The sequence below is a fragment of the Acyrthosiphon pisum genome, chromosome A2 (assembly GCF_005508785.2).
Source record: "Acyrthosiphon pisum isolate AL4f chromosome A2, pea_aphid_22Mar2018_4r6ur, whole genome shotgun sequence".
Lineage (NCBI taxonomy): Eukaryota > Metazoa > Arthropoda > Insecta > Hemiptera > Aphididae > Acyrthosiphon > Acyrthosiphon pisum.
The window spans coordinates 75,735,052-75,759,559 of record NC_042495.1 but is presented as its reverse complement, the minus strand read 5'-3'; the positions used below and the strand labels follow the sequence as shown (position 1 = coordinate 75,759,559).

The following is a 24,508-nucleotide window of genomic DNA, read 5'->3' as shown; positions in this document are numbered from 1 at the left end:
ATGAAAATTTAAAATTGCAATGAATCAAAACGTATAAAATAAAAAATATTTTAATCAATATTTTATTTTGCTGTTACTAATTGATTGAAATACCGTTTATTTATAGTAAATAAATATGACATAGATAACAATGATTGATCTTATTGAATAATAGCCTATCTAGTACCTACATACATACATATACCCGTTTGGAGATAATATGTACATTTACAATCCGTATATGTTTATAGTCATTTACAAAAAAGTATGTTTCAGAAAAAATTTAGAAGTCCTTTTTTAACTGTTAAAACTGTTGACAATTCATGTGAGAATTGTATTACTATTATTATTATACCACAGAAGTAAAGTAACACAAGACAATAGTATAACATGTCCAGTTATCTTCTGGTTCAGGATGTAATCATACAAAATAATATTGTTAAAGTATTTAATTGTAAGTCAATGTATGATATCTTAGCTTCAACAGCATGTGCTTTTCCATATGACAATGAACTCATGATACCTATACTATTATAAACAACTACCAAATCAACTATATTTATCATATTATTTATTATTTGGCTGTTATTATAAATTAAATTGTTAACCCAATTTTTATTATAATTATTTTTTAGTTAATAATTTATAAAATGTTCAACTTTTATATCTAAGAATTTAAAATTTAGAACAAGATTCCACGTAAGTAATTAATTCTGTTACCAAAAAATCTAAAAAATACATTTACACAGTTTACTTTTATAGTAATTTTAAGTTCAAATTTGGACGAAACTACATATTAAAAACCTGGAATAACTATTTTAGTTATTTTGTTGTGATTGTAAATATATTTCGTGGGTATACTTGAAACTTCTTAAGTATACTATTATATAGGTATCTATGATAGTATCACGGTTTGTTGTTGATGTATAACGCGTTATAAGTACCTAATAGATATCATTTGGAATTTATTATAAGTCAATTTTTTTTAATACCATATATAATTTTATGTCTTATACCTAGACTGATATACCGTCTCCGCTCAGAATCATTTTTCTTATACAATGATATTATATCATTGAATTCAAATTTAATACCATCCATTATACAGTGACCCACTTGTAATCTACTGTACAGCAGAGTGACATCCACTTACCCACCTTTTTTAATATTTTATATCCTAAAATATAAATATAAGAATTTTCAAAACTGATATCTATTCATTCTCTTTTGCAGGGTTTTATTTTAATTTCGGATCAAAAGTAGGGTCACTAAATTATTTTGATTATGTCCCTTGTGTTGTGTCTATTACATACTACTGTTTATTAAATAAACTGCAATGCTACTACCTAACCTACCCATACCATAATATTAATACAATTATAGTTAGTACAAATATATCTAATTACATACAAATATTATATGTAGATAAAAATATTGTTATGGTTTTAAAAATTAAAAACAAAAACATTTACATTTTTATTTAATTATCATTTATAAATGATCACTAGAGCGCAGATTTTTATGCAATTGTATATTTTTCCTTTTCAAATTTTTGAGATTTTTGTTAGTAATCTATACAAATTTTAATAGTTTGAAGTCAATGGCATTTTTTTTTTTACGTTAGTGTATTTTTAGGTATAGATACCTATTACCTATAGTTATAATTACAAGTTATTTAATTTGTTTTGAATTATTTTTTAGTTGTAAATTTATAAAATATTAAATTGTGAATTGTTTACCATATTACACAATATTAAGTTTTTTTCTTGCATATTTGTTGCATATTTTCATGATTTTGACAATCATTCATATTATATGGCATATTTATATTTTGACACTTAGTGCTTAAAAATCCATGCTATAATATTAACTGTAGATTCTTCATTTAAAAATATGATATAAAATTCTTTTACAAGCATTTAAAATATCAATTATAAAATACTTTTATACTTGTAGGAGTATAAAAGTATGGTAACCTATAATACCATTGATCTTACAACATTAACACTGGAATATATAAATATAAAATGTGTTTCAACTATATGAAATCATAAAAAATATGTAAACCGCATTCTATCCTTATATTTACACGAAACAGAGATAGAACTAATATTTGGAGACAGCCCTATTCTACATACATACCCGTACACACCAGTAAAGTGAAAATAAATATATAACTAGAATTTCTTGGAAAATTCTAGTCTGTTTTCAAAATATTTTTCAGATAACTTAAGTTGATTGGTATATTTTATATTCTTACGATAAAATATATACCCTAAAGCCCTAAATACTTATTAATTATCATAATTATATGTTTTTTTGTAGAGCCGGATAGCCTTGGCAGAACAGTTAAGAAAAAGTAAAGAGTTAACTCAAAAAGTACAACCATCATTGAACGAAACAAATGATTCTGATAGTTCTGATGAAGAACAAATTGAAATTTCTGAACAAGTGGTTGATCCTGATAATCCTTGGCTTGCCGAACGAAAGGAATTCAAAGATTTTATGGTTGGTTATAATAATTTTGTTCAAAATAATTGTGAAACAAAAGACACAAATGATCAATATATAAACAATAACAAAAATGAAGAAACTAAAGAATCTGAAGAAAGTAATGTAAATGAGGTAAAACATGATAAAACAGCAATACCTATAGTTAAAATTAAAAAGAAAAATCAAAATAAGGTTAAAAATATTACAATTCAAGATCTTTCTATATTTGACGAGGAGGAGAGTTTTGTCGAAGGTCTAAAAATTGTTTCTCCTAAAAAAAAGAAAGTTCATTTTTCCGATGATACTATTAAGCCAGAAACTAAAATTAATGAAATTGATACAAATATTAAAATTAACTCTACGGCTTTGTGCAATAAGAAAAATAATAATATTAATGTAATCAATACAGTTGCTGGAACTTGGTTTGTAACGTCAGATAATATTAATGATGATATTGTAAACAAAAAAAAAGTACACAAAGATGTTGAAAACGCATTTAAAACTGTTGAAACTGAATTAAAAAATAAAATCAATGAGAAATTGCTTAATCTCAACAAAACTAAAGTTAAACAACCTTCCAAAACAGATATTGCTAAACGTCGAAATGAAGAAGTAAAGAGTGATTACTTAAAAATGAATAATAAACGTATTAAAGCTGAATTTAATGAACCTTTATATGAAAATAATAGAACATTAGATACAAATAATATAAGTAATGTTGAAAACAACACAGGATCTGCTATTAAAATTGTTGGAAAACCCACAAAACAAGTACAAAATATAGACCCTACAGAGTTTTTACAAGTGACTCAAATAAGTTTGGAAACCGAAGAAATGGCTCAGGTAGAAGATCATTTAGATGATAAAGAAGAAAATGAACAAGAAAAGTTGATTGCAGAAGCATTTGCTGATGATGATATCATTAATGAGTTCAAGTATTAACTATTTAATCTTAATATTATATTAATATATCTTTCATATAATGGTTTATACTTAGGGAGGAAAAGAAAAAGCTGGAAGAGCAATCTAAGCCAAAAATAGAATCAGCACTTCCTGGTTGGGGCAGTTGGGCTGGCCCTAACATCAGGAAACGAACATTTAAGAAAAGAACTAACATGGGGATGTTTAGAACTCCCGCTAAACCACCACGTAAAGACTTCAATCGAGAAAAAGTTATTATTCACGAGAGTGCTGATGATTCTATTAAATCACATTTAGTAAGATTTATTTTTTCTAATTTTGTATTGTATAACTAGTTAATAGTTGAGGGTATATAAATAATATAAAAAAAAAATCATAAAGTAGTGAAGGAGCACCACATAAGGAACTGTATAAATTTTACTACTTTGTTTCTTTTTTCGATCACTATATTGTGTTCGCAACTTCTCTCTCTAAGCGCCGTCCAATAGTTTATAGGTTAACACTATATCTAGTTATTTTATACCTATATATCTTTGTCCACAGCAAGTCTGATTCCAATACTAATCGATACAAAACACACATGTGTTTTCTTGAGCGACCTGTTTATACCGATATATGTATCGTTAGACTCAAATTTGTTTCTTAAGAATAACATGTTTATCAGATAAACACTCTCATGTACATGTATAAATGCGTAATCATACAAGCTTAAAATCTAAAGAGGGTCAAAATAATGCACATATTTTCCAAAAATCGCAAAAAAAACATGAATAATCCCTATACTATGAGGGTTAAAGTAGGAACCCTAGCATATGCAGCGCAGCCTGTGGCCGTTTAATTGTGCGACATTTTGGGACGTTATCAGAAGTAGAGTTTGGTCTCCTTATTTTAGTCTTCATAACTTCAGTCATTGAGGTGTTATATTTGAATTCAGCAATAAATGTTGAATACGGAAAACATTTTTGTGCGGAGATGATCTGTCAGCATATATTTCTAAAAATATTTGATCATATATTTAATATTTATATTGGTGTTACTAATTTTTTTATTGTAATAAGGAAAGATTTTATTTAAAAAAAAAAATCACATTTATTATAATATTACTAGCTGTTATTGACTTAAGTCAATATCCTTGTAGATCAGCATTTATCAACCATAAGGTTGCTAATAACATTGAATGGGTTACCAAAAATAATAATGGCGTTAGACCATTATGAATAGTTTCTTGGTATAAAAAGCTTGACATTTTTCTAAATATCCTTAAAATTGCACTATGTACAGTAAATAATTAATATGAATAATGGAAAATAGTTTGAAGTCTACAAATAATAGCTTTAGTATTAAAGCAGAATAACTAAATCATTATTTTCCATTTAATTTTTAGGTTTTTGTAAAATCAACTATGTATAATCTATTATATTTTGAAGATTTTCAACTAAACCTAAAATGTATCATCAACATTTTAAAAAAGAACAAAAATAATTTGAAATCTTAGAAGCCCTATAATAGCTTGAAATTAATCTAAATATTTTGAAAATTTCATTCTGTATAAAAAATTTTAATATAAGTAATTGGAATGTTTCAAGGTTCTATAGTTAATACTTTTGAAAAACAACAAAAACAATTTCAGAAGAAATTGAAATTTCACGTGTGATTAATGTCATCAGAATTTGAAATTCAATTATTCATAAAAAAATGATGTAGCTTTAAGCATAATTTTTTTAAATTCCAGTAATAAAAACTATTGAATAATATTCTATTTTACAATTTTAAATTTAAGCTACATATTTTTGTGATGTTGAATAACTCTGTTAAAAAACTAACTTGTAACGTTTATAAAAAAAAGTTGTGATTATTTTTGTAATTTATTATTTTTATTTTATAAAATGTATATTACTTTAAAATTCAATTTTTTTTCAATCCCCCACCCCCAACTATTATTTTGAAAAATACAGGGAATGTTTTATTTTTAACCTCCCAAAGTACCAACTAGATTCAATTTAAAATTATTACCATTAACCATTCTCAAAGCTGAACCATTTTTATTGCACAAAAAGGTACTGATATACACAAAAAAAAACACATTGTAAAATCAATACATTTATTGCTCTGCTCATAATCTAAAATATAATATTAAATTTAAAAATATAGATATGAAACATTTAATTATAAATTTGAAAAATATTTGTAAATCCTTATTGTATTATAATTGTTATTTGTATAATAATGTATATTATATTGTTGGTTTTTATAGGTTTCTGAATTGCCATATCCATTTAAAGGTATTGAAGAATATGAAGAAACAATCAAAGCACCTGTAGGACGAACATGGGTACCAGAGACAGTTTTTCAAAAACTTACTGCTCCCCCAGTTGTTACTCAAATGGGTCAAATTATTGATCCAATTGATGAAAATTCTGTTGTCAAAATTAAATTAAATGATTAATATTTATTTTGAAAATCTTATTTTTATTTAATATAATGTACTTATTTATAATTAAATATAATCTTACATAGAAATACTTCAATTCACAATCATATATGTTTTTTATTACACTATAAAAATTAATTATTAACACTAAGAAAAAACTATATTATTAATAACATTGTATAATGCTATGAGTGAGTTTCATTAATTTAAATAAGCCTTTTAAACAACTTGGATAATTTATCGAGCCAATGTAGCATCAATTTGAGCAATCCACGGCATAATCAATTTAATTTTTCTTCTATAAGCACTGTCTTTGATTAATGGATTATGTTCCAAATATATTGTTTCAAGTTTCTTCATATGTTCCAAAATTTGAACACTATTCCAATCATTTATTTTATTGTCATTGATCTAAACAAATAATCATAAATAACATTTCATTAATAAATGTTATATTTTTAAAGATTTTTTGTTCTTACCCAAAGTTCTGTTAATTTTTGTAAATGAGTTATATTTTCGATTTTAGAAATTTTATTCATAGACAAATCTAGAGTTCCAAGATTAATATTATCTTCAAGATTCTCAATTACTGTGATTCTATTTTCAGAGAGATACAATTCATCCAGTGATGTCAACTTGTTAAGATTTTCAATTTTGGTCAAACTATTATTTTGTAAGCTTAGTATTTTCAAGTTAATCAAGGTGTCTAAATTTTGGATTTTATTAACTTTATTTTTTCCAAAGTATAGTTCTGTAAGACCAGTGAGACAGTCGATATTTTCAATTGTCTGTAAATTATATACATTTAAATTAAAACATCAAGAAGGAAGAAAGTAATTTTATTTTTTGAAAATCAAACTGTAATAAAAATGGTAGAGTATAAAATATGACTAATAACCAAGGCTCACAACTTTAAGCTAAAATCATCAAAATTATAACATATCTAAACAAAAAAAAAATTCTTCTTAAAAACATCTATTTTATTTCATCTAATATTATATAATACTAGGCATTTGTGACTGTGCTGAGTATATTTTTCTTAATCTACAAAACTAAATTATATTTTGTTTGTCAGTAACTACCATTGCATAGCATTGCATCAAAGTATAAAAACTAGTAAAATTCAACGAAATAATAAAATGCACTCAAATTTTATATTTGAAATACTAGCAACATAACATAAATTTTGGATTTCCATAATATTGCTAGAGTTTATATCAATTCAGAACAATCATCAAAAGCATTAAGTATCAAACCCTGCTTATAACATAATATAAGGCATGTAAATATATAATTTGAAAATGTTTGTTAACTAGTACCTTGAAATTGTTTAGAGATAATGTTAATTCATAATTTAAAAAATAATGATATGATTTAAATATAGCACAAAGGTAAGTAAATAGAACCTACAAAGCATACCAAGAAAATTAGATTAAATTATGATAATTATAAGCAATATTTATAACAGAATTTATTTTTTTGAAAATTATAGACGTACCTTAATTTTGTTATCACCCAATTCCAACATTTGTAGATTTAACAAATGATTAACATTTGTGATTTTAGTTATTCGATTACTGGATAAATACAATTTTTCTAAATTGATCAAATGTTCAAGACCTTCAATTTCTTTTATACGGTTAAACGATAAATCAAGCACTCTAAAATTACAATGCATAGATTTATATTATTATTAGATTTATATAATGCACAATTAAATTATTTTACTTTAAGTTTATAAGACTGGACAGATTTTCAATTTTAGTTATTTGATTATCATACAAATCAAGTTCATTAAGCGAAACAAGCATTTGAATGTTTTCAATTTTCTTTATATGGTTCCAACGAAGACATAAAGAACGAAGGTTTAGCATGTGTTCAAAGTTTTCAAGTTTATCCAGTCTTTGATGATTTAAATCTAACTCCTGAAAAAGAATACATAAGTTAAACAATGAGTTGAGAATTTTAGAAAATTAGTTGCAGGAATATTAAATAAAGTATTAAAAAAATGAAAATTGTATTTTTAAGACCTATTTATACTCTACTCAGATTAAGACTACTCTGCTTGCTTACACATCAATTATGTAAAGAATAGTGTCAAATGGTTGAAAGTGCATAAAGCATAAACACAACCCTAAATGTGGGTGTTTCTACAACCAGTCTGTGTCATTGTAAACTTCTTCTGAATAGAGTATAATATGTTCATTCAGATCACAAAACTGTAAAAGGTTATACTCCGTTCAGATTAATATTGAACCAGCGGCTCAACCAAAACATTTTTTTTTCGCGCATTCCAGACATTGGTGGAAGCGTATGCACGGAGGCCAGCACCGGCACTGACGATCGATGACTGTCGGCCAATCACAGACCGCATAGCCATCACATGGGGGGGTCACAGGCACTGTTCGGGCTCAGTCTGCATGTGCGAAGCTAGTTCAATCTTAACCTGAACTGAGTATAGTTTACAAAAAAATATTAATATTAGCTGATTGCCCTGTAAGTATTCTCATCATCTAGTAAACAGTGAGTTTTTTAATATCTAGCATTTATTAATTTACTAAAATATTTGAAGCAATATTTTCTTTTTACATAATTCCATACAGGTAAATAATTATAATTTTTACGGTTAAAATTTTAAAAGTTTGTTACTTTTTTTAAATAACAACATACATTTATTATATCATATTCCATAATAGAATATTTTTAAGGGTACCTACTGTTTTTATAAAAAAATATATCATTCAAAAATAAAAATAATCAAAATGTAGATAAGTACTGCTCTGCTGTATATTAGGTAAATAAAAGGGGTCACTGGAATGGAAAAATATTATAGATTTGCTCAACTTTTTTTTTAATTTCCACTAACTAAAACTTATGAGGACCTTGTACTAGGTACATTTTAAAGTTTTTTAACCATGTTAAAATTTTCTTATGCCTATAAATAGTTTAAAAAGACTTAACATATTTTGAGAATTTTATAGTGTAAATAAAATACTATATAAACATTGGTGAAAATCTTATGTATCTCGAAAAATTGTTTTGGTAAAAATCCCTGTTTTTCCTTAATTTTTGTCTTGTTTTTCCAGACGCTTTTGAAAACTACTGGAAATTTTTCTAGTTTGACTCTCCTAAGCACTAATTGGAAAAAACAATTATAAATTTAAAAAAAATATGTCATTATAAAATCGATTCCCTCAGAACTTAAAATAAAAAAAAATTAAATATCTATACGAGTAAAAATTCGCTTATTGCACTTTCATGCTCAGATCGAGGGCTGCACTGCCCTACCATAATCCTCAATAACCTACCCATCCCAGCCATATAAAATATTCGCTACCTAGGTCTTTACATGGATTGTTGAAAAACTAGGGGTCAATAGTAAAATAAGTTGCTTCTAATAATATCATTATAACAATATAAAATTCAAATCATGAAATATTCTTGATAAAGGCTGACAGACTGTTTCCAATCAGAATCAATTTTTTGTTACACATTGTACAATTGTATATAGGCGTAAATAGCAAGTGCCTGGGGGGGCTAAGCCCCACCTCTACAACAAACCTGAAGATATTACACTTCATATGAATAAGTATATGAAAAATTGTCATCTCTGCATAAAAATCATCAGCCTCCCAAATCTCAAACACTTATTGTGCCATGCATTTGTAAGGCAGTCTGCAGAGACAGAACATGGAGATGTCTTCTTAAAGCTAATAAATTAATAAACATTTCCCTATATGATACAAAATGTGGATGAGCCTCTTAAGATTTATATGAATATTTTCAATGTTATTTGAATGTAAAATTAAATATAAGATTATTATTGTTACAAATAATAGCTCATTCAAATTCTGACAAAAAATATTTACAAATCATAGCTACATAACATATTGTTTAAATTATACTGAATAAAGAAATAAGTGAAATTCAATTCTACCAATCTGCTTACTTAATAACCAAAGTTCGGTTTATCATAAAACATTAAATACCTATTGTATCTATCAAGTTTTTTAATCTGAATCAATAAATAAAAATAAATTTACTTCAGCATTTTCGTTAATTTCCACACTATTTTCTTCATATATTATATATTTTACTCCATTTTCGTCCACACCTTCAGTACCTTCTTCTTTTTTAACCTTTGGAGTCTCTGCATTTCCATTAGTACCTGATTTGATACATAATAGTTAGACAAATCAACTTCATCAATATTTCAACATAAATACATTTTTTTAATAAATCTTACCTTTATTTTCAATTGAGTCCATTTTGTTTAATCGAAAATAGGCAACAAATAATATTATTCTTCTTCAACAACAGGATTTGTTTTACATCAAAATTAAGATTGTTATAACTCAATGGCCAAGGTCCAATAATCAACTAAAAACAACAGAACTATAAACTAGACTATAAAATACTTGCACCTAGGTCTATAATCTATGCTAAACACATTAATTAAATTTTCAATTTTAAAAATTCGAAAATTATATAGATTATTGGATTCTAATCAGTAAAACTTAATAGTTAATAATCACGGTCTTCAGAAAAGTAAATAGACGGTCTACGGATTAGCGAAAATGATATGATTACGTTTTGAATTTTGATGCTAACATTTATGACAAGCTAAATACTAATTATATATTTATATGTAAAAAAGATAGATAGTATAGACAGTTAGATACTCGACAGATATTGGAATTTGAAATATCGGATCATGATTATGGTTTGAGATAGTTCTATCCAAATCTCTTTTCTATGGTCATATCTGCGTGTTTTAATGTTCATGTGTGGTACCTACCTATAATGAAAAATTAGGATCACGGCTAAAATCGTCTGAAATGAGGTGTGTTCAGTTTTTTTATGTGCTCTCTCGATAGTCGATTCTATCTCGGTCTTTTTTATTTATTGCTATTTATTTTTATTATTTATTTACGTTGTTTCGAAGTTTGAGCACATGAATTTCGGTCCTGGATTGCGAATTCTGCTAATCAGTAATCTGCTCCGGCCTCCGATATTTATTACGATTTATCTTAATTGATATATTTTATCCCAGTACCAAACTCTGCTTCTGATAATGTCCCGAGACGAGGCGCACGATTAATCGGCCACAGGCTACGCTCCGTACGCTAGGGTTGCTACTTAAACCCGTGTACTGTGTAGTAGAGGGATTATTCATGTTTTTGCGTTTTTTGGAAAATATATACATTATTTTGAACCATTGCCCCTCTTTGGATTTTATAGATTCTACAATTACGCATTTATACCATAGACTTCTTTAATACTACTATATAGAAATGTGTGGTTTATACATGTGCATAACTGCATAGAACATTAGTACCATAACAAATTAGATGACAATTTGTCATGGTACTAATGTCACCGTTATACCACGGTCCAAAAATCTTTGGAATCGGACTGTTATTTTATTCACATTGTGAACACATAGCAATTACACAGTGTTAAGTCTGAAATAATTTACTAAATGAATTATCCTGCAAAATAATGAAAAACACAGTTACTGCGTTTTGACGTTGTACATCTGAAATCATGACAAAAATACAAAATAGATAAAATAAATATTTTGTCGGTTGTCATGGCTGAACTCTTAATACTATTTACTAAATAAAACCCTTGATGGGACGGGACTAGAGATGTGTCGTTCGCGAACGAACGGATCGTTTTGAACGGGTCACTCTATTGAACGAGTCGACCCGGGTATGGAAAAAAAAAAAGGTCGTTCACTCGTTCATCGTTCATTTTTTTTCGTTGTTATTGTGGTTTCACTGTGGCGAGTCGGTCACCCGGACTCGGGTGACAAAACGGTTCATTTGAACGATTCGGGTTGAGAATTGAATAGAATAATTACTTAAAAATAATTATTATGTGGTAAATATTTTTAAATCATTAACTTAATGTATAATATACTATAATAAAGACAATAATAAATAAATATATTTTAAAGAAGAATTCAAATTTTGGTGGGATTTTGGCATGTATTTTACATTTTGATGTATTCAAAATGACGGATAATCATAATAGATGATGTATGCAGTAATACTATCGGATCGTTCAAATGACCCGTTTTGCGAATCATGTGTACTGTGTAGTAGGAAGGCAGGTAGTCGTTCGTTAATTCGTTCGCGGGACGCGTGAACGATATGAACGATATGAACGAATCACATGAACGGGTCTTTTGAATGACCCGATCCGAACGACCCGAATCGTTCAAATGACCCGTTTTGCCCATCACTAGACGGGACTTATTCCATTCCACGTGTGATAACAAAAACAGTGTTGCCTGAACATGCCTAGCGAAAAAAATACTTTCCAATTACGACTAATATTATATTTAATATATTATATAAAAATAAAACTATTATCTTATTAAATATATAACTTAATTATAAATTAAATGCATAGATTAACGAAAAATATATTAGCAAAAAATATGTATTCTTGTGAAAACAGTACAGATTTACCGGTTACAGCAAAGTATCGAACAGGACGATCTGCAATTAAATCCTAAATGATTTAAGACTTATAAAACGTATATAAACATTTTAAGTAGATTAAACTCTATCGACTAATATAAAAATCAGCGAAAAATGTTCAATAATGCAGAAACGGGACGGGATTCCACCGCCACAGATGCGCGTAATTAGGTCTATATTTTGACGGGACGAGCTGTAGTCAATTCAAAAATAATTTAAAACTTATGAAATGTATATCAAAAATTAAAAGTATATTATACCCTATCTTTTGGTAAAAAAATCAGAGAAAAATATTCATTATTGAAAAAACGGGATTCCACCGCCACCATAGGCGTGTCTACAGGTTAGGTTAGGTTAAACAAAAACGATATTTTTTAAATCAATAATTAAAAACGTTTTCCATCTCTGGTTTATATTGTTTATAACGCTTTTGTGTTTTTCTGCAGCCGAGACAACACGAAGCCGGCGGAAAGTACGGCCAGGGAGTGATCGTGCGCCGTTACAAAATCGTACAGCCAGTAATTGTGCGCGTCGAGGTGACGGCCAGCCACCGGGGGTACTTCGAGTTCAGGCTGTGTCCGAACAATGCACCCAAGCAGGTGGCCAGCCAGTCGTGTCTGGACAAGTACGTTTTGCGGAGGGTTAAGACCAAGGACACTATTGAAGCGTTCCACGAAACTCGATTCTATCCAGGCACCGAGAACAAGGTGTACAAAATGTGGTACCAGCTCCCCGATGGGTTAACGTGTAGTCAGTGCGTTTTGCAGTGGAAGTACACGACGGGCAACAATTGGGGCGAGTGTGGTAACGGCACCAGTGCGGTGGGCTGTGGGCCGCAAGAGGAGTACAGGGCATGTGCTGACATATCTGTGTCAGACAGGGATGGCACATACGATACGTCACCATACCCAACACCGCAGTAACAGATCCAGAAGTCAATTAAGGGGGGGGGGCGGATTTTCAAAAATTAAATACCTTTTTTTCTGTTTAATCTGTAATTTATTGGAGGCTAATATTTGCATTATTTTATCTATACAACTAAATAAATCTGAAATGAATAAGCTCAATTAACAATAAATAAATAAATAAATAAAAGTAATTTAATTTTACAATTTATTAATTTACAAAATCAATACAATTATCTACAAAATTAAATCAATACATATTTTTTTCTCTTTGGCAATTCTATTGATAATATCTTCCACATTTAATTGTATGTCCCAGTGGACGTGTAAAAGCGCTAGTCTATATATAAGGTAGTCAAGCGTTCTTCCCCATTCGAGACCTCAACCAGGTTAATATAATAAAAAGCCCATGAGATTGCCTAGATAATAATATCTTACTTTTAAATTTTATAAGATGTCAATTGAGCTACACGTGTTCTGCTGAACGTGGCTGAATGTATCTACAATTTGCTATTTTGCGCACTTGTAAGCGGAAACAACATAATATACCGGTGACGCGTTCGAGCATCTATTTTGAGATTTATTTTGTGGCCGTATCCCATAGGATAATCGGAAAAAAGAACACGGAAAAAAGACCAAGGAAAAAAAGGACAATTTACAATTTTTGAAAACTACATTTAAAACCGAGAATAATCATTTTAGTTATTTTGTTGTAATTTTATAATATGAAATATAGTACTGTAACACTGGTAACACTGTAAACAATTAATGTTGTAAATAAGTCAAAATATAAATAGTAATTAATAATAATACAAATTAAAATAAAATACACTGTAAAATGTTACACAAAATATAATAAAAAAGTTTGAAAAAAATTAATAATATTAATCACTTGGTGTGCGCTACAGCCGTTAAGAAATTTACTAAATTTCTTCTACCATTTTTGTAATCTTCGCATAATGTAATTAGTTTAATTTGCATTTTTTCATAAATCGTATGTTTTTTTTCGGTTCATACCTACCTATATCGTCTTGAACCATCTTTGTTTCATCAGACGCAACTTTCAGACGTATTTTGGTAATCAACGTCCATACCGTGGGATGATTATGTCCAACTAGCTTGCTAAATCTGTGATTCCAGCCTTCAGTTCGGTTGTTTGTTTGGTCTTCATTCCTCAAAGTCGTTTCATGAACATTCCATATATTTGGAGGAAACATAGGTGGACAGTTTCCTAAAGTTATACCATTGATTGATATGTATAATCAATGGTTATACTCAAATCGTTTTGTGCAATTCTCCTATATGTACCATTCACATGAGTTGAATCGAAGTATGTTACTAAATCTATGGGATCATCACACATCACACTTTTCAAATAATCCATGCCCACTTTTACGTCTGTAGTAGGTAAAAAAGCTAATGAATCTAATTTCCTACAATATTCACTAAATGCTTCGTCATTCCTATACAAATTTTCTAAACCTAACTCTTGAATCTTACGATGTACTGATTGAGTAAGATGGTAAAAACAACCTTTTATTGTTATATGATCTCCTAAAACATTTTTAATTGCTAGAATCATGGCCCTTTCAAAATCCACATGTACAATTACTGCATCTATACACAAATTGTTTTCTTCACACTTTTTTTAGTATTGTGTTTAGCATTGATTCATAGGTTGACATGCTTTTTCTTTGCAATAAACAATAAACTGCTGTAGTAGAAACATTATTTACTTGCACTCGTATAACGTACAGTTGTTGAAATTGTTTTGGTGCAAGGGCAAAGTTCCCATCCATGTACCAGGTTGATGCACATGCTAAATTATTTAATCCTTCATCTGTTGAAAATATAATTATTCTTTCAGTGGCACCTATTCCATTGTCAGCAAGCAGTTTGTGGAATGGTTTTCCAGTTGTACACCAATCATCTTAATAAATATAATGTACAATATTATTATGTTATAATATTAACATTAGGAGTACAGACATGCTTTATTTGTGTGACTAAAACATTTGATTCACCCACCTGCATCATTAAAGTCAGTACTATTATTATTAAACCTATTTTATTTTATATTTATAATTTATATCTTGATTTTAAACTTTAAGTACAGAGTCGAGCCACCTTAATGTTATACTTATTGATCGAATAGTTGATAGGTATGCTATTTAGTACTTACTTTCAATCATTAAATCATTAAGACTAACAGGATCCAAAGGATTGTCTTTTGATCTTTGATTTCTTAGTGTTCTTGTAGTGGTTTCTTCAAGCGGCATCATTGACTTGGAACGTTCGTCTAACTCAGAAACACCTTGAGCATAAATCTCGACTGGATTTGCACAAGATGTCTTTGCAGCTAATTTTATTTTTGATACAGCTATCATGGCATTTACTTCGGATTTGTTCGCAAAGTGATTATGTCCTATTATCACAGAATGGTTCGTTTTCAAGATACTAGTCTTTAGTATTGCAGGACAATTTGTACTATTTCTTTTTGAACATCTCCATGTAATATGATTTACACCATCGTATTTAACTGTATATGTGTAGCCTTCAAAAGGCATTTTGTCACCGCCTTTGTTGGATTTAAAAACTTCCATTTCAAATTTTTATATTATTTAAAACACTTTAACACTTCAGTGACTGTCAACAGACTAAATGTTGTTCACTGAAATAATAGCATAAACGTATGAAAATGTCTACATAGGTCACTGTGATCTCTGCATAGGGAATTTCCAGTAATAAAAATTTATTTTACTCTATATTATTATACCACAAGTTATATTGTATTTAATATAATAATATAGAGATGAAGATTTGTATTTTTAAGGAGTTCAATATAGGCAATTTTCTGTGTGTATACTGTTTACATGATGGTCGTATAAATAATATTATGTAAATTTGTAATGAAGGTAATTTCTCCTTTTATTAAATTTAAATTGTGTATAATATCCAAAAAATATATTATAATGTACATTAAAATTGCATATTGTATAATTACATGTATAATTACATACATTATAAAATTACAACAAAATAACTAAAATGATTATTCTCGGTTTTAAAATGTAGTTTTCAAAAATTGTAAATTGTCCTTTTTTTCCAGGATTCATCCCATAGGGCAGGGATGGGCAACTCAATGATACTAGAGGGCCAATTTTGAATGTGCAAAAATCTAGCGAGCCAGAAAACATAGAAAGCAAAAAAAAACTTAATGTTAACTATACACCTATAAATAATATAATATTGTTTACATTCAATGCTAGTTCAATACTAGATAAGAATTTATATCTACTTTTTACGATAAACATATTTATTTTTAATAATTAATTAAATAAAATAAATAATAAATTTTATAAATAAAATAAAATACATCTATATATTATAATTCTATGGTTTCAAATAATGGATAAACGACATCAGCTGCAATCATAGACTCTTAGATCATATACTAGTATTATACTAGTAGTATATGATCTAAGCATAGACTTATAATATAATTGCATAGACTAATAATATAATAAATTGCAGCTGATGTCGTTTATCCATTATATTTTATGTAATTCATTATTTGAAACCACGGTTATTAGTTAGGTTAAGACATGATATGAGTGTGTTTGAACCATAGACCTATTAACTATGGACAGCGCTTAGAGAGAGAAGTCAGGATACGATATAGTCGAGTGAGAAAAGAAACAAAGTAGCAAAATGTATACACGCCCGATATGCGGGCTTTATGCGGTGCTCCTTCACTACTTAATGTTTTTTCTCTCTCAGTTATATGGTTATATGATCGCCCGGCATTGTTGGCAGGGTGGAGTGGAATGCGCTGTCCAATAGGTCTATGGTTTGAACCACGGTTTAAGATATACCGTGTTTGAAACTAGAAAAGAAAACTGCCGCCAGAATTAAATTTTGATAACCGGTCCGCTGATAACTTATTAGTTATTACTTATTATATTAATATTTTTACTTCTCAGTTTTTTAGTTCTCTTACTTCATAGAAATTCTTGAAGATTCTTTGTCGTTTCTTTTAATATATTTTATATTGTATTGGATTTTATAGAATCCGTATTCCGTATATTATGAACATCAGACTATGTACCAATTATAAATTATAATGTCATTTAATATTCGTATTTTGTTTCTACGTTTTCTTTGGATTATATTTTAGTTTTTGTGATTTAATTCGTAATCGTAATTCGACGAATTTTTTCTATGAAATGGATAATAATAAAAAACGTAATTTGAACAGCGATTTAAATAATTGTTTGCAAAGTTTAGACTCACATAAAATCACAGAAAGAAAGGTAATGACATAACATGTATAACTATAAAATATATGTATTAGGTATAAGTATTTGTTAGAGTTCTACCATTTATTTTAATGCATGGCTAAACAATCCATATATATTATATAATATAATAATTGTTGAAGATGTTAACAATTGTATTATTATTGTTCATTATAAGAGTTTAGCGTTTGATATTTAACAATGAGTAGGACAACCTTCTACATTTTGTTTCTAATTATGGAGCTAACTGCAGAGGCAAAAAACAGACAGAATGTCCAAAAACAGGAGATTAACCTCCATATATATTGCGAACATTATCATACTTTGATTATATATAGATATTATTAATTTAATGTCTGTTACAGCTATAAAGACCAAACAAAAACTAAAAAATTAATCAGTTATCTTGATTTTTAACCATTGTTTATGTGAAAGAAACTAATTTTTAAATATAAATAAATAAATTTAATAGATACAATTTTATTATTTGAAGTTTAATTTAACAATTCACTGTACCATTTGAATCTAGAATTTGAACCCTGGACTAAAAATTAATAGTCTTTTTTTTATTTAATATGTTTATTAAAATCGCTCATTAAAATTAATAGTTAATATATTAATCAATAATATACAATGAAAATCAATAAATGTACAAATGGTTAAATTTATATATAAATATAATTCAAATTAAATTAAATACTTTTACTAATATTAATATTACGAATACAAAATTAAATAATAATAAAAGCCTAACCCTGTAGAAAGATGGGTATTGATGTCGTATGCGGTCTACCGCACACTTGTCGTCTACCACGTATGTTTCTACACGTCATATGCGGTCTAGGTACTACCGCGCATTTATATATATTTTAGGTCATTCCCGTTGATCCGACGGCGGCATTTGATGATTATTAAGCTTGAAATAATTCAAAATGAAATTGAAGTTGGTACAGAAATACACTCGGATGAATGGCTTGCATATGAGACGATAGAAAATAAAGGGTATATACATAAAACTGTCAATCATCCCCAATTTTTTGTCGATCCCACCAGTGGTGCGCACACACAACGCATTGAAAGTTTATGGGGAAGTTTAAACTTCGAATTATTAAAAAAATGCTTGGTACATCTCCATTATTGCTGCCTTCATATTTGACGGAACATTGGTGGCATCTAAAAAATAAGAATGACAACACATTTGATTGCTTTTTAAGAGATGTGAAATTATAACAGAATGTATCTTATGTCATTTGTACGCGGGGTTTTTTAACGATTATGGAACGATGACATGGAATTTCGTTTAAACGAATAAAGACGTGTTTTCTTTATTTTTGACAGGCTATTTCTTTGTAACAATTTCAAAATTTTTAAACACACAGGTGTACCAATAGCAAAATAAACTTTATTTTTTCAAATGGCAACCACTATATTTTTTAATGGATTCTTATAAAGGTTTTTTTTCTGAAAATTTTTATAGTCGAATCATCAATTTTGGCTCGCTAGTTTAGTAACTATGGTCCTCTAAAGATTAGTAAAATATGCATTAATACTTTTAATTGAAATAATGGGTATAGGTTTAATTAACGTCCGCGAAACATTTTTTTCTTATAACTACCTTTTGATACACTTCAATAGTTGAATCTGTAATATAATGTGTCACTCAAAAAAAAAAAAAATAATAATAATTATAAAATCATTAACAAAATTGTTGGTAAACATAGTTCATTATTTTTATTTCAACATACGATCATAAAAACTAATATTATTATTTTAATTTAATATTATAATCGTAATTAATTACTTTACATTTTTTTCATCACAGTGAGGGCTTGAAACCGATTTTCAATACTGATTTTGAATACCGGTTTAAACCGTTAAAAACCAAAACCGAAATCGGAAAAAATTAATACCGGTATCCAAAACTGAAACCGAAATCGGAAAAAATCGATACCGGTATCTGAAACCGAAACCGAAATCAAAAAAAATCAATACCGGTATCCGAAAACAAAACCGAAATCGGAAAATTTTTTTTCGGTTTCAAGCTCTGATCACAGTTGCTTTTCTTACAATATCATAAATTCGGATTGGTTAAGTCCTCCACATAGAGGACTTGAAGCAAAAAATGTTTGACGAGTGCCGTAAATTAACAAGTGATAATTTTCAAAATATTCTTCAGGAATTTGAAGACCGATTATAGGTATTACTGCCAAGAAGTAAATGGAATGCATTTTGAACATTTAATTTGAATTTTTTTCTTTTTTTAATAAACATTAAATTTACAAAAATATTTGTTTTTAATTTATTGAAGTTCCAACATTAATTAATCATATTTGAAATGAATAATATTTACATACATAGTCAACATCCATAGGTATAGCACTTGTTCTTCAATCTGAGTTAGTTAGACCAATTACACAATGTTATCTCCAATATTGTTATTATAATAATCAATTACTTATAACCATTATTATTTATTACCTTAGCCACCTAATAAAGAATCCAAATTTATGATATTGTAAGAAAAGTAACTGATAAAAAAAAATGTAAAGTAATTAATTACGATTATAATATTAAATTAAAATAATAATATTAATTTTTACGATCGTATGTTGAAATAAAAATAATGAACTATGTTTACCAACAATTTTGCTTATGATTTTATTATTATTATTATTTTTTTTTTTGAGTGGCACATTAGATTACAGATTCAACTATTGAAGTGTATCAAAAGGTAGTTATAAGAAAAAATTGTTTGGTGCACGTTAATTAAACCTATACCCATTATTTCAATTAAAAGTATTAATGCATATTTTAATAATCTTTAGAGGACCATAGTTACTAAACTAGCGAGCCAAAATTGATGATTCGACTATCAAAATTTTCAGAAAAAAAAGCTTTATAAGAATCTATTAAAAAATATAGTGGTTGCCATTTGAAAAAATAAAGTTTATTTTGCTATTGGCACACATGCATGTTTAAAAATTTTGAAATTGTTACAAAAATAAATAAACACGTCTTTTTTCGTTTTAACGAAATTCCATGTCATCGTTCCATAATCGTTAAAAAACCCCGTGTACAACGAAATAGGATACACCCTGTATAGTACCTAATTTAAATTGATTAATGCATATTTCTATATATTTTTACATTTTTTGTCAGTTACTTTTTAATACATATACTAATTTAATTTACCTACATATTTTAACGCATATTTTTATATATTTTTTTGTATTATTAAATATTATACTGAAATTCTACATTAATAAATATATTGTAATTCTAAATTTATGTATTCATTCATATTTTTTACTATGTGGTAGACCGCATTCGTGGTAATTGTGCGGTAGACCGCTACGACATTAATACCGAAAGATGGTGGAAGCTGATATGAACATTTTGTTAATTTTTGAATTTTCATTTAAATAGTTTAGAAATCGTATATTTCAAGTGGTTGTATATGTTATGTATCTATTATGGTTGTGGTGCCATTTATGTGCAAAGACCAAAACTGATATGTCATTATTTTAAAAATATATGTAGCGGCAAACCTATGTTTGGAAAATGTACATATCAGCTTCTGCCATCATCCTACAGAACTGATATCTTTTACTTTTGGAGTAGTTACTTGTAAAGGGTATGCTTTTTATTAGATTTAGAAGTAGAATGTCTCCTTGCCCCAACCCACCGATTTAAGCCCTTAACATGATAATTTTGACAATATTTTTTATTTGTGTATAGTGATTTATAATAATACTATATTATCGTACTTGTAGCAATTGTACTCACTCTATAGATACAATTAGGTTCAGTGTATAAAATATAATATACATTACTGATGTCCTTATGCAGTAAATTTAATATTTATGTGTCACATAGGGCATAGTTATGGGACACATACTTGCATTGGCGCAAATAGGTGGGGGCTTGGGGGGACTTGGTCTCTTCACATTTCTGCCAAGCCCCCCCCCCCTCAGTTCAAAAGTCAGTAATTAGTACTGAGCATATATAATTTTTAGAAAATATCATAGTAGGGGCTTTAGTCCCCCCAAAATAATTTGTCTATTTGTGCCTATGCATACTTGACTATGCATTTGGGCGTGAATGATATTGAAATATTTTTTATACCGGTCTTAATGTAATGTACGTCTTGTGACAACTGTGTGTTTTAGAGATAATAAAATGTAAATTTATTAAATGTATAAGTTACTATCTCATAAGTGTGCGCAAGGGGGGAGCCGGACAAGACCAGGATCGACCTGAAACTTTTTAGGGACATAGTAAAATGTGCGTATATATTTTATTATAATGCTTATATTATATTTTTGTAGACGAAAAATAAAAAATTTTTGTCGTGAAAGTATAATAAAATCAAAAATATCAAAACCATTATACCATTATACAAATACAATAATTATAGTATTATATAGACAATACATCTCAACATGTATGTTGATGTGGTAAGAAAAAAATTAGGGGCACTGTCGAAATATTAGGGCACTATAATTTCCCAGCCTCGACCAGAAATTGAAGTCTGTGCATGTCTATGTACTTTTTATTATAAATTATACTGTTCTCATTACAGCAATATATTTACAGGCTGTTATTAATTAACGTATAACCACATTAATCTTAGTATTTTCTTAATACTGTTTAACATATTATAAAAAAAAATATATTTATAGATAAAACGACAAGAAATTCAACACCTATTGGAGAATGATGAAGTTATTGAAGTTTTGAATAATAACAGTAGTCTGCAACAGTTAAATCAATCTCCATGTGTTGATGGTAATGGTAATGTAACGTGGATTAGTCTTCTTAAATATTACCACAGAAGTTTAATACTGGTTAGTCAATAGTAAAATGGTTATTTAAATTATTATTAAAATCAATTATATTAATTTAATTATCATGTTTTCTTTGCCAGGATGTTGACAATGAAGACAAAAAGAAGCAAAAATCAGGTATCAGTTACAAACAACCAAATTTTGAAAACTGTTATATTTTGCTGAGAAATATTATTAATAAAGCTAACAAAGGTAAAAGCCATCTATTATTTATGTGTTTACATTATAATTTGACAAGAATAATTTAACATTTTTCATGTATGGTTGAATAAGTCTCTTGTTAAGTTCCTGAACAGTTGACCATTCATAATCTGTCCATGTGCCTTTTTCTTCTACATTTCCATCCAAAAGTTTTGCTTTGAAAAAAAATATTTTTGCCCCTTCTACATTAGATTGTTCTCGTTTTTGTTTAGGATACTTATACTTATAAAACCCACATGGAGCGTTACCATAAAATCTAACATTAATATTATTTCCACATGATTCTTTTAATATTCTTTCTGATGTTTCTCTTAATGTTTCTCCATCTTTCCACAAACCTTGTGGTAAGACCCAATAGTCTTCATGGCCCAATTTTTGTTTAACAATTAAAACCAAATTGTCGTCCAATTTTCTTTTTAATGATTTAGTATCATTTATTGTGTCTGCCTCAGTTAAACGACTAGCAAATTTGAAATTTAAAAGTTCTTCTTTGTTCTTATCTACATAGTCTTGTGCTGATTGATTTGATGCCTGATCCATATCATCAAAATCAATAACCTTACCATTTTTCAATTTTTCCATTCTTTTAACATCTTTTTCATGTCTAAGCTCGTGATCTGATTTCAGACTCTTTTCAAATTCAATTTCTTGTAAAATATTTTGAAAATTTACCTCTGTATCAGTTAATGGTTTAGTTATAATTGGTTTACGTTGTAGACATAAACCAGCCATGATGTCCCATTTCACTTGAGTTGTTGAATGCATTCTATAGAAGTTTTTTAACTTAATCATATGATGAATTGTCTTCATTTTTTTAATTTTTGTTAATGAGATAGATACTAAGTAGATAATAAATTGTAGTATTAAAAATATATATACATATAATTAAATAATGAATATTGCCATTTATAATTGAATCAAAAAGTTTAACTGTTATGAGTTGAATAAGATGTAATTGTGTTATTATAATAAATTAGTTGTTCATCACGGACTAAAATAATAGTAAAATCTTATAATCTGCCAGTCTGGTGTTGAGTTGAGTTGAGTGTTTCTATAAAAAATCAGTGATAACTCATAACTGATAAGTTGATAAATGATAATATTAAATTATAAACAATAAACCACGGACTACTACACTGGACTGGAAACGAGACGTTTACTGCCGAGCCGCTTAGTGTCAGCGAGAGAGGTGTACGAGGGGAAATCGTACATGAGCGAATCTGGCGCCATCTATACTTTAATGATAAACCAATTACCAAATTTATTCCCGCCTTACGTTTATCGTTTGACGGAATGCCGAAATGGGTAGTATGCCTGTGGTAAGCCAGGCTGCGCTAGATACACTTGCGTACTATTTCCCCTTTCTACACCTCTCTCGCGGACACTAAGCGGCCCGGCCCCCGTCACCCGCCTCCCTTGACGTTTCCAGTCCAGTGTAGTAGTCCGTGCAATAAACTAACCATATAACCTATAATAAGGTCTATGAAATTACCCTTAAAATCTCTAGGTTTTCGTTTAGCGAAGTTATTTTAGAAAATAAAAAGATGGGAAACTATCACGATCATAGATAAGTAGATAACATATTATCATAGAACAATATTATATTATTGATATTGTGTTGACTGTTGGGTAATTTGACTTATTCTGACCGCTAACCGGCTCGTCCGAAAAATTCGCTCTGCTAAAATCGGGAACTTACCAGAATATTACCATAGAATACTATACTTGTATTCTATGATATTACTCTACATCAACTTACCAATGCTCCACCTAGGCACGGATCTAGAGCAAAGATCTGGGGGGGGGGGGGGGGCAACAATTTTTTTACAACAAATACAATTATAATAAATTATTATCCTTTATTCTTAATAAATAGTAGATATTACGTATAATAATATATGTATATTATCAGACATATATTATGTGATTTGAAATATAGTAA

The 24,508-nt window shown here is 28.4% G+C and overlaps 5 protein-coding genes across 8 annotated transcripts in view; 2 read left to right on the top strand and 3 right to left on the bottom strand.

Annotated features, from left to right (window-relative positions):
• Positions 1-5,929, top strand: part of LOC100159525 (U3 small nucleolar RNA-associated protein 14 homolog C) — a 10,119-nt gene extending 4,190 nt beyond the window's left edge. For both annotated transcript variants that reach the window (XM_008188304.3, XM_001943995.5), the window contains 3 exons: positions 2,305-3,407; positions 3,470-3,689; positions 5,648-5,929. In XM_008188304.3, coding sequence (XP_008186526.1) covers positions 2,305-3,407; positions 3,470-3,689; positions 5,648-5,839 — 1,515 coding nt within the window. In that variant the 3' untranslated portion in view covers positions 5,840-5,929. The remainder of the gene's footprint in view (positions 1-2,304; positions 3,408-3,469; positions 3,690-5,647) is intronic.
• LOC100166984 (protein phosphatases pp1 regulatory subunit-like) lies at positions 5,481-10,863 on the bottom strand. Of its 3 annotated transcripts, none has more exons than XM_016807286.2 (7): positions 10,623-10,863; positions 10,071-10,219; positions 9,868-9,992; positions 7,553-7,749; positions 7,323-7,485; positions 6,304-6,612; positions 5,481-6,235 (listed from the first exon to the last, which is right to left on the bottom strand). In XM_016807286.2, exons 2-7 carry the CDS (start codon positions 10,090-10,092, stop codon positions 6,062-6,064), a joined length of 990 nt encoding a protein of 329 aa, XP_016662775.1. In that variant the 5' UTR covers positions 10,093-10,219; positions 10,623-10,863; the 3' UTR covers positions 5,481-6,061. The 3 variants fall into 3 exon arrangements, with proteins under 3 accessions (XP_016662775.1, XP_008186522.1, NP_001155729.1); XM_008188300.3 differs by having other exon boundaries at positions 10,071-10,204; NM_001162257.2 differs by having other exon boundaries at positions 5,823-6,235; positions 10,071-10,204; positions 10,758-10,845.
• A 1,119-nt stretch (positions 10,864-11,982) lies between these two features.
• Positions 11,983-13,385, top strand: LOC103310338. Its single transcript, XM_008188310.3, has 2 exons — positions 11,983-12,012; positions 12,762-13,385. The coding sequence occupies exons 1-2, from the start codon at positions 11,983-11,985 to the stop codon at positions 13,236-13,238; spliced, it is 507 nt and encodes a 168-aa protein (XP_008186532.1). The 3' UTR covers positions 13,239-13,385.
• Positions 13,386-14,833: 1,448 nt separating this feature from the next.
• LOC100166355 lies at positions 14,834-16,075 on the bottom strand. The gene is made up of 2 exons (XM_001944095.5): positions 15,403-16,075; positions 14,834-15,150 (listed from the first exon to the last, which is right to left on the bottom strand). Exons 1-2 carry the CDS (start codon positions 15,821-15,823, stop codon positions 14,858-14,860), a joined length of 714 nt encoding a protein of 237 aa, XP_001944130.5. The 5' UTR covers positions 15,824-16,075; the 3' UTR covers positions 14,834-14,857.
• A 6,410-nt stretch (positions 16,076-22,485) lies between these two features.
• On the bottom strand, positions 22,486-23,727 carry LOC100162267 (39S ribosomal protein L46, mitochondrial). Its single transcript, NM_001326639.1, is given in 1 exon segment — positions 22,486-23,727. A coding segment is annotated over 1 exon segment (801 nt). The 5' UTR covers positions 23,377-23,727; the 3' UTR covers positions 22,486-22,575.
• Positions 23,728-24,508: the final 781 nt, after the last annotated feature.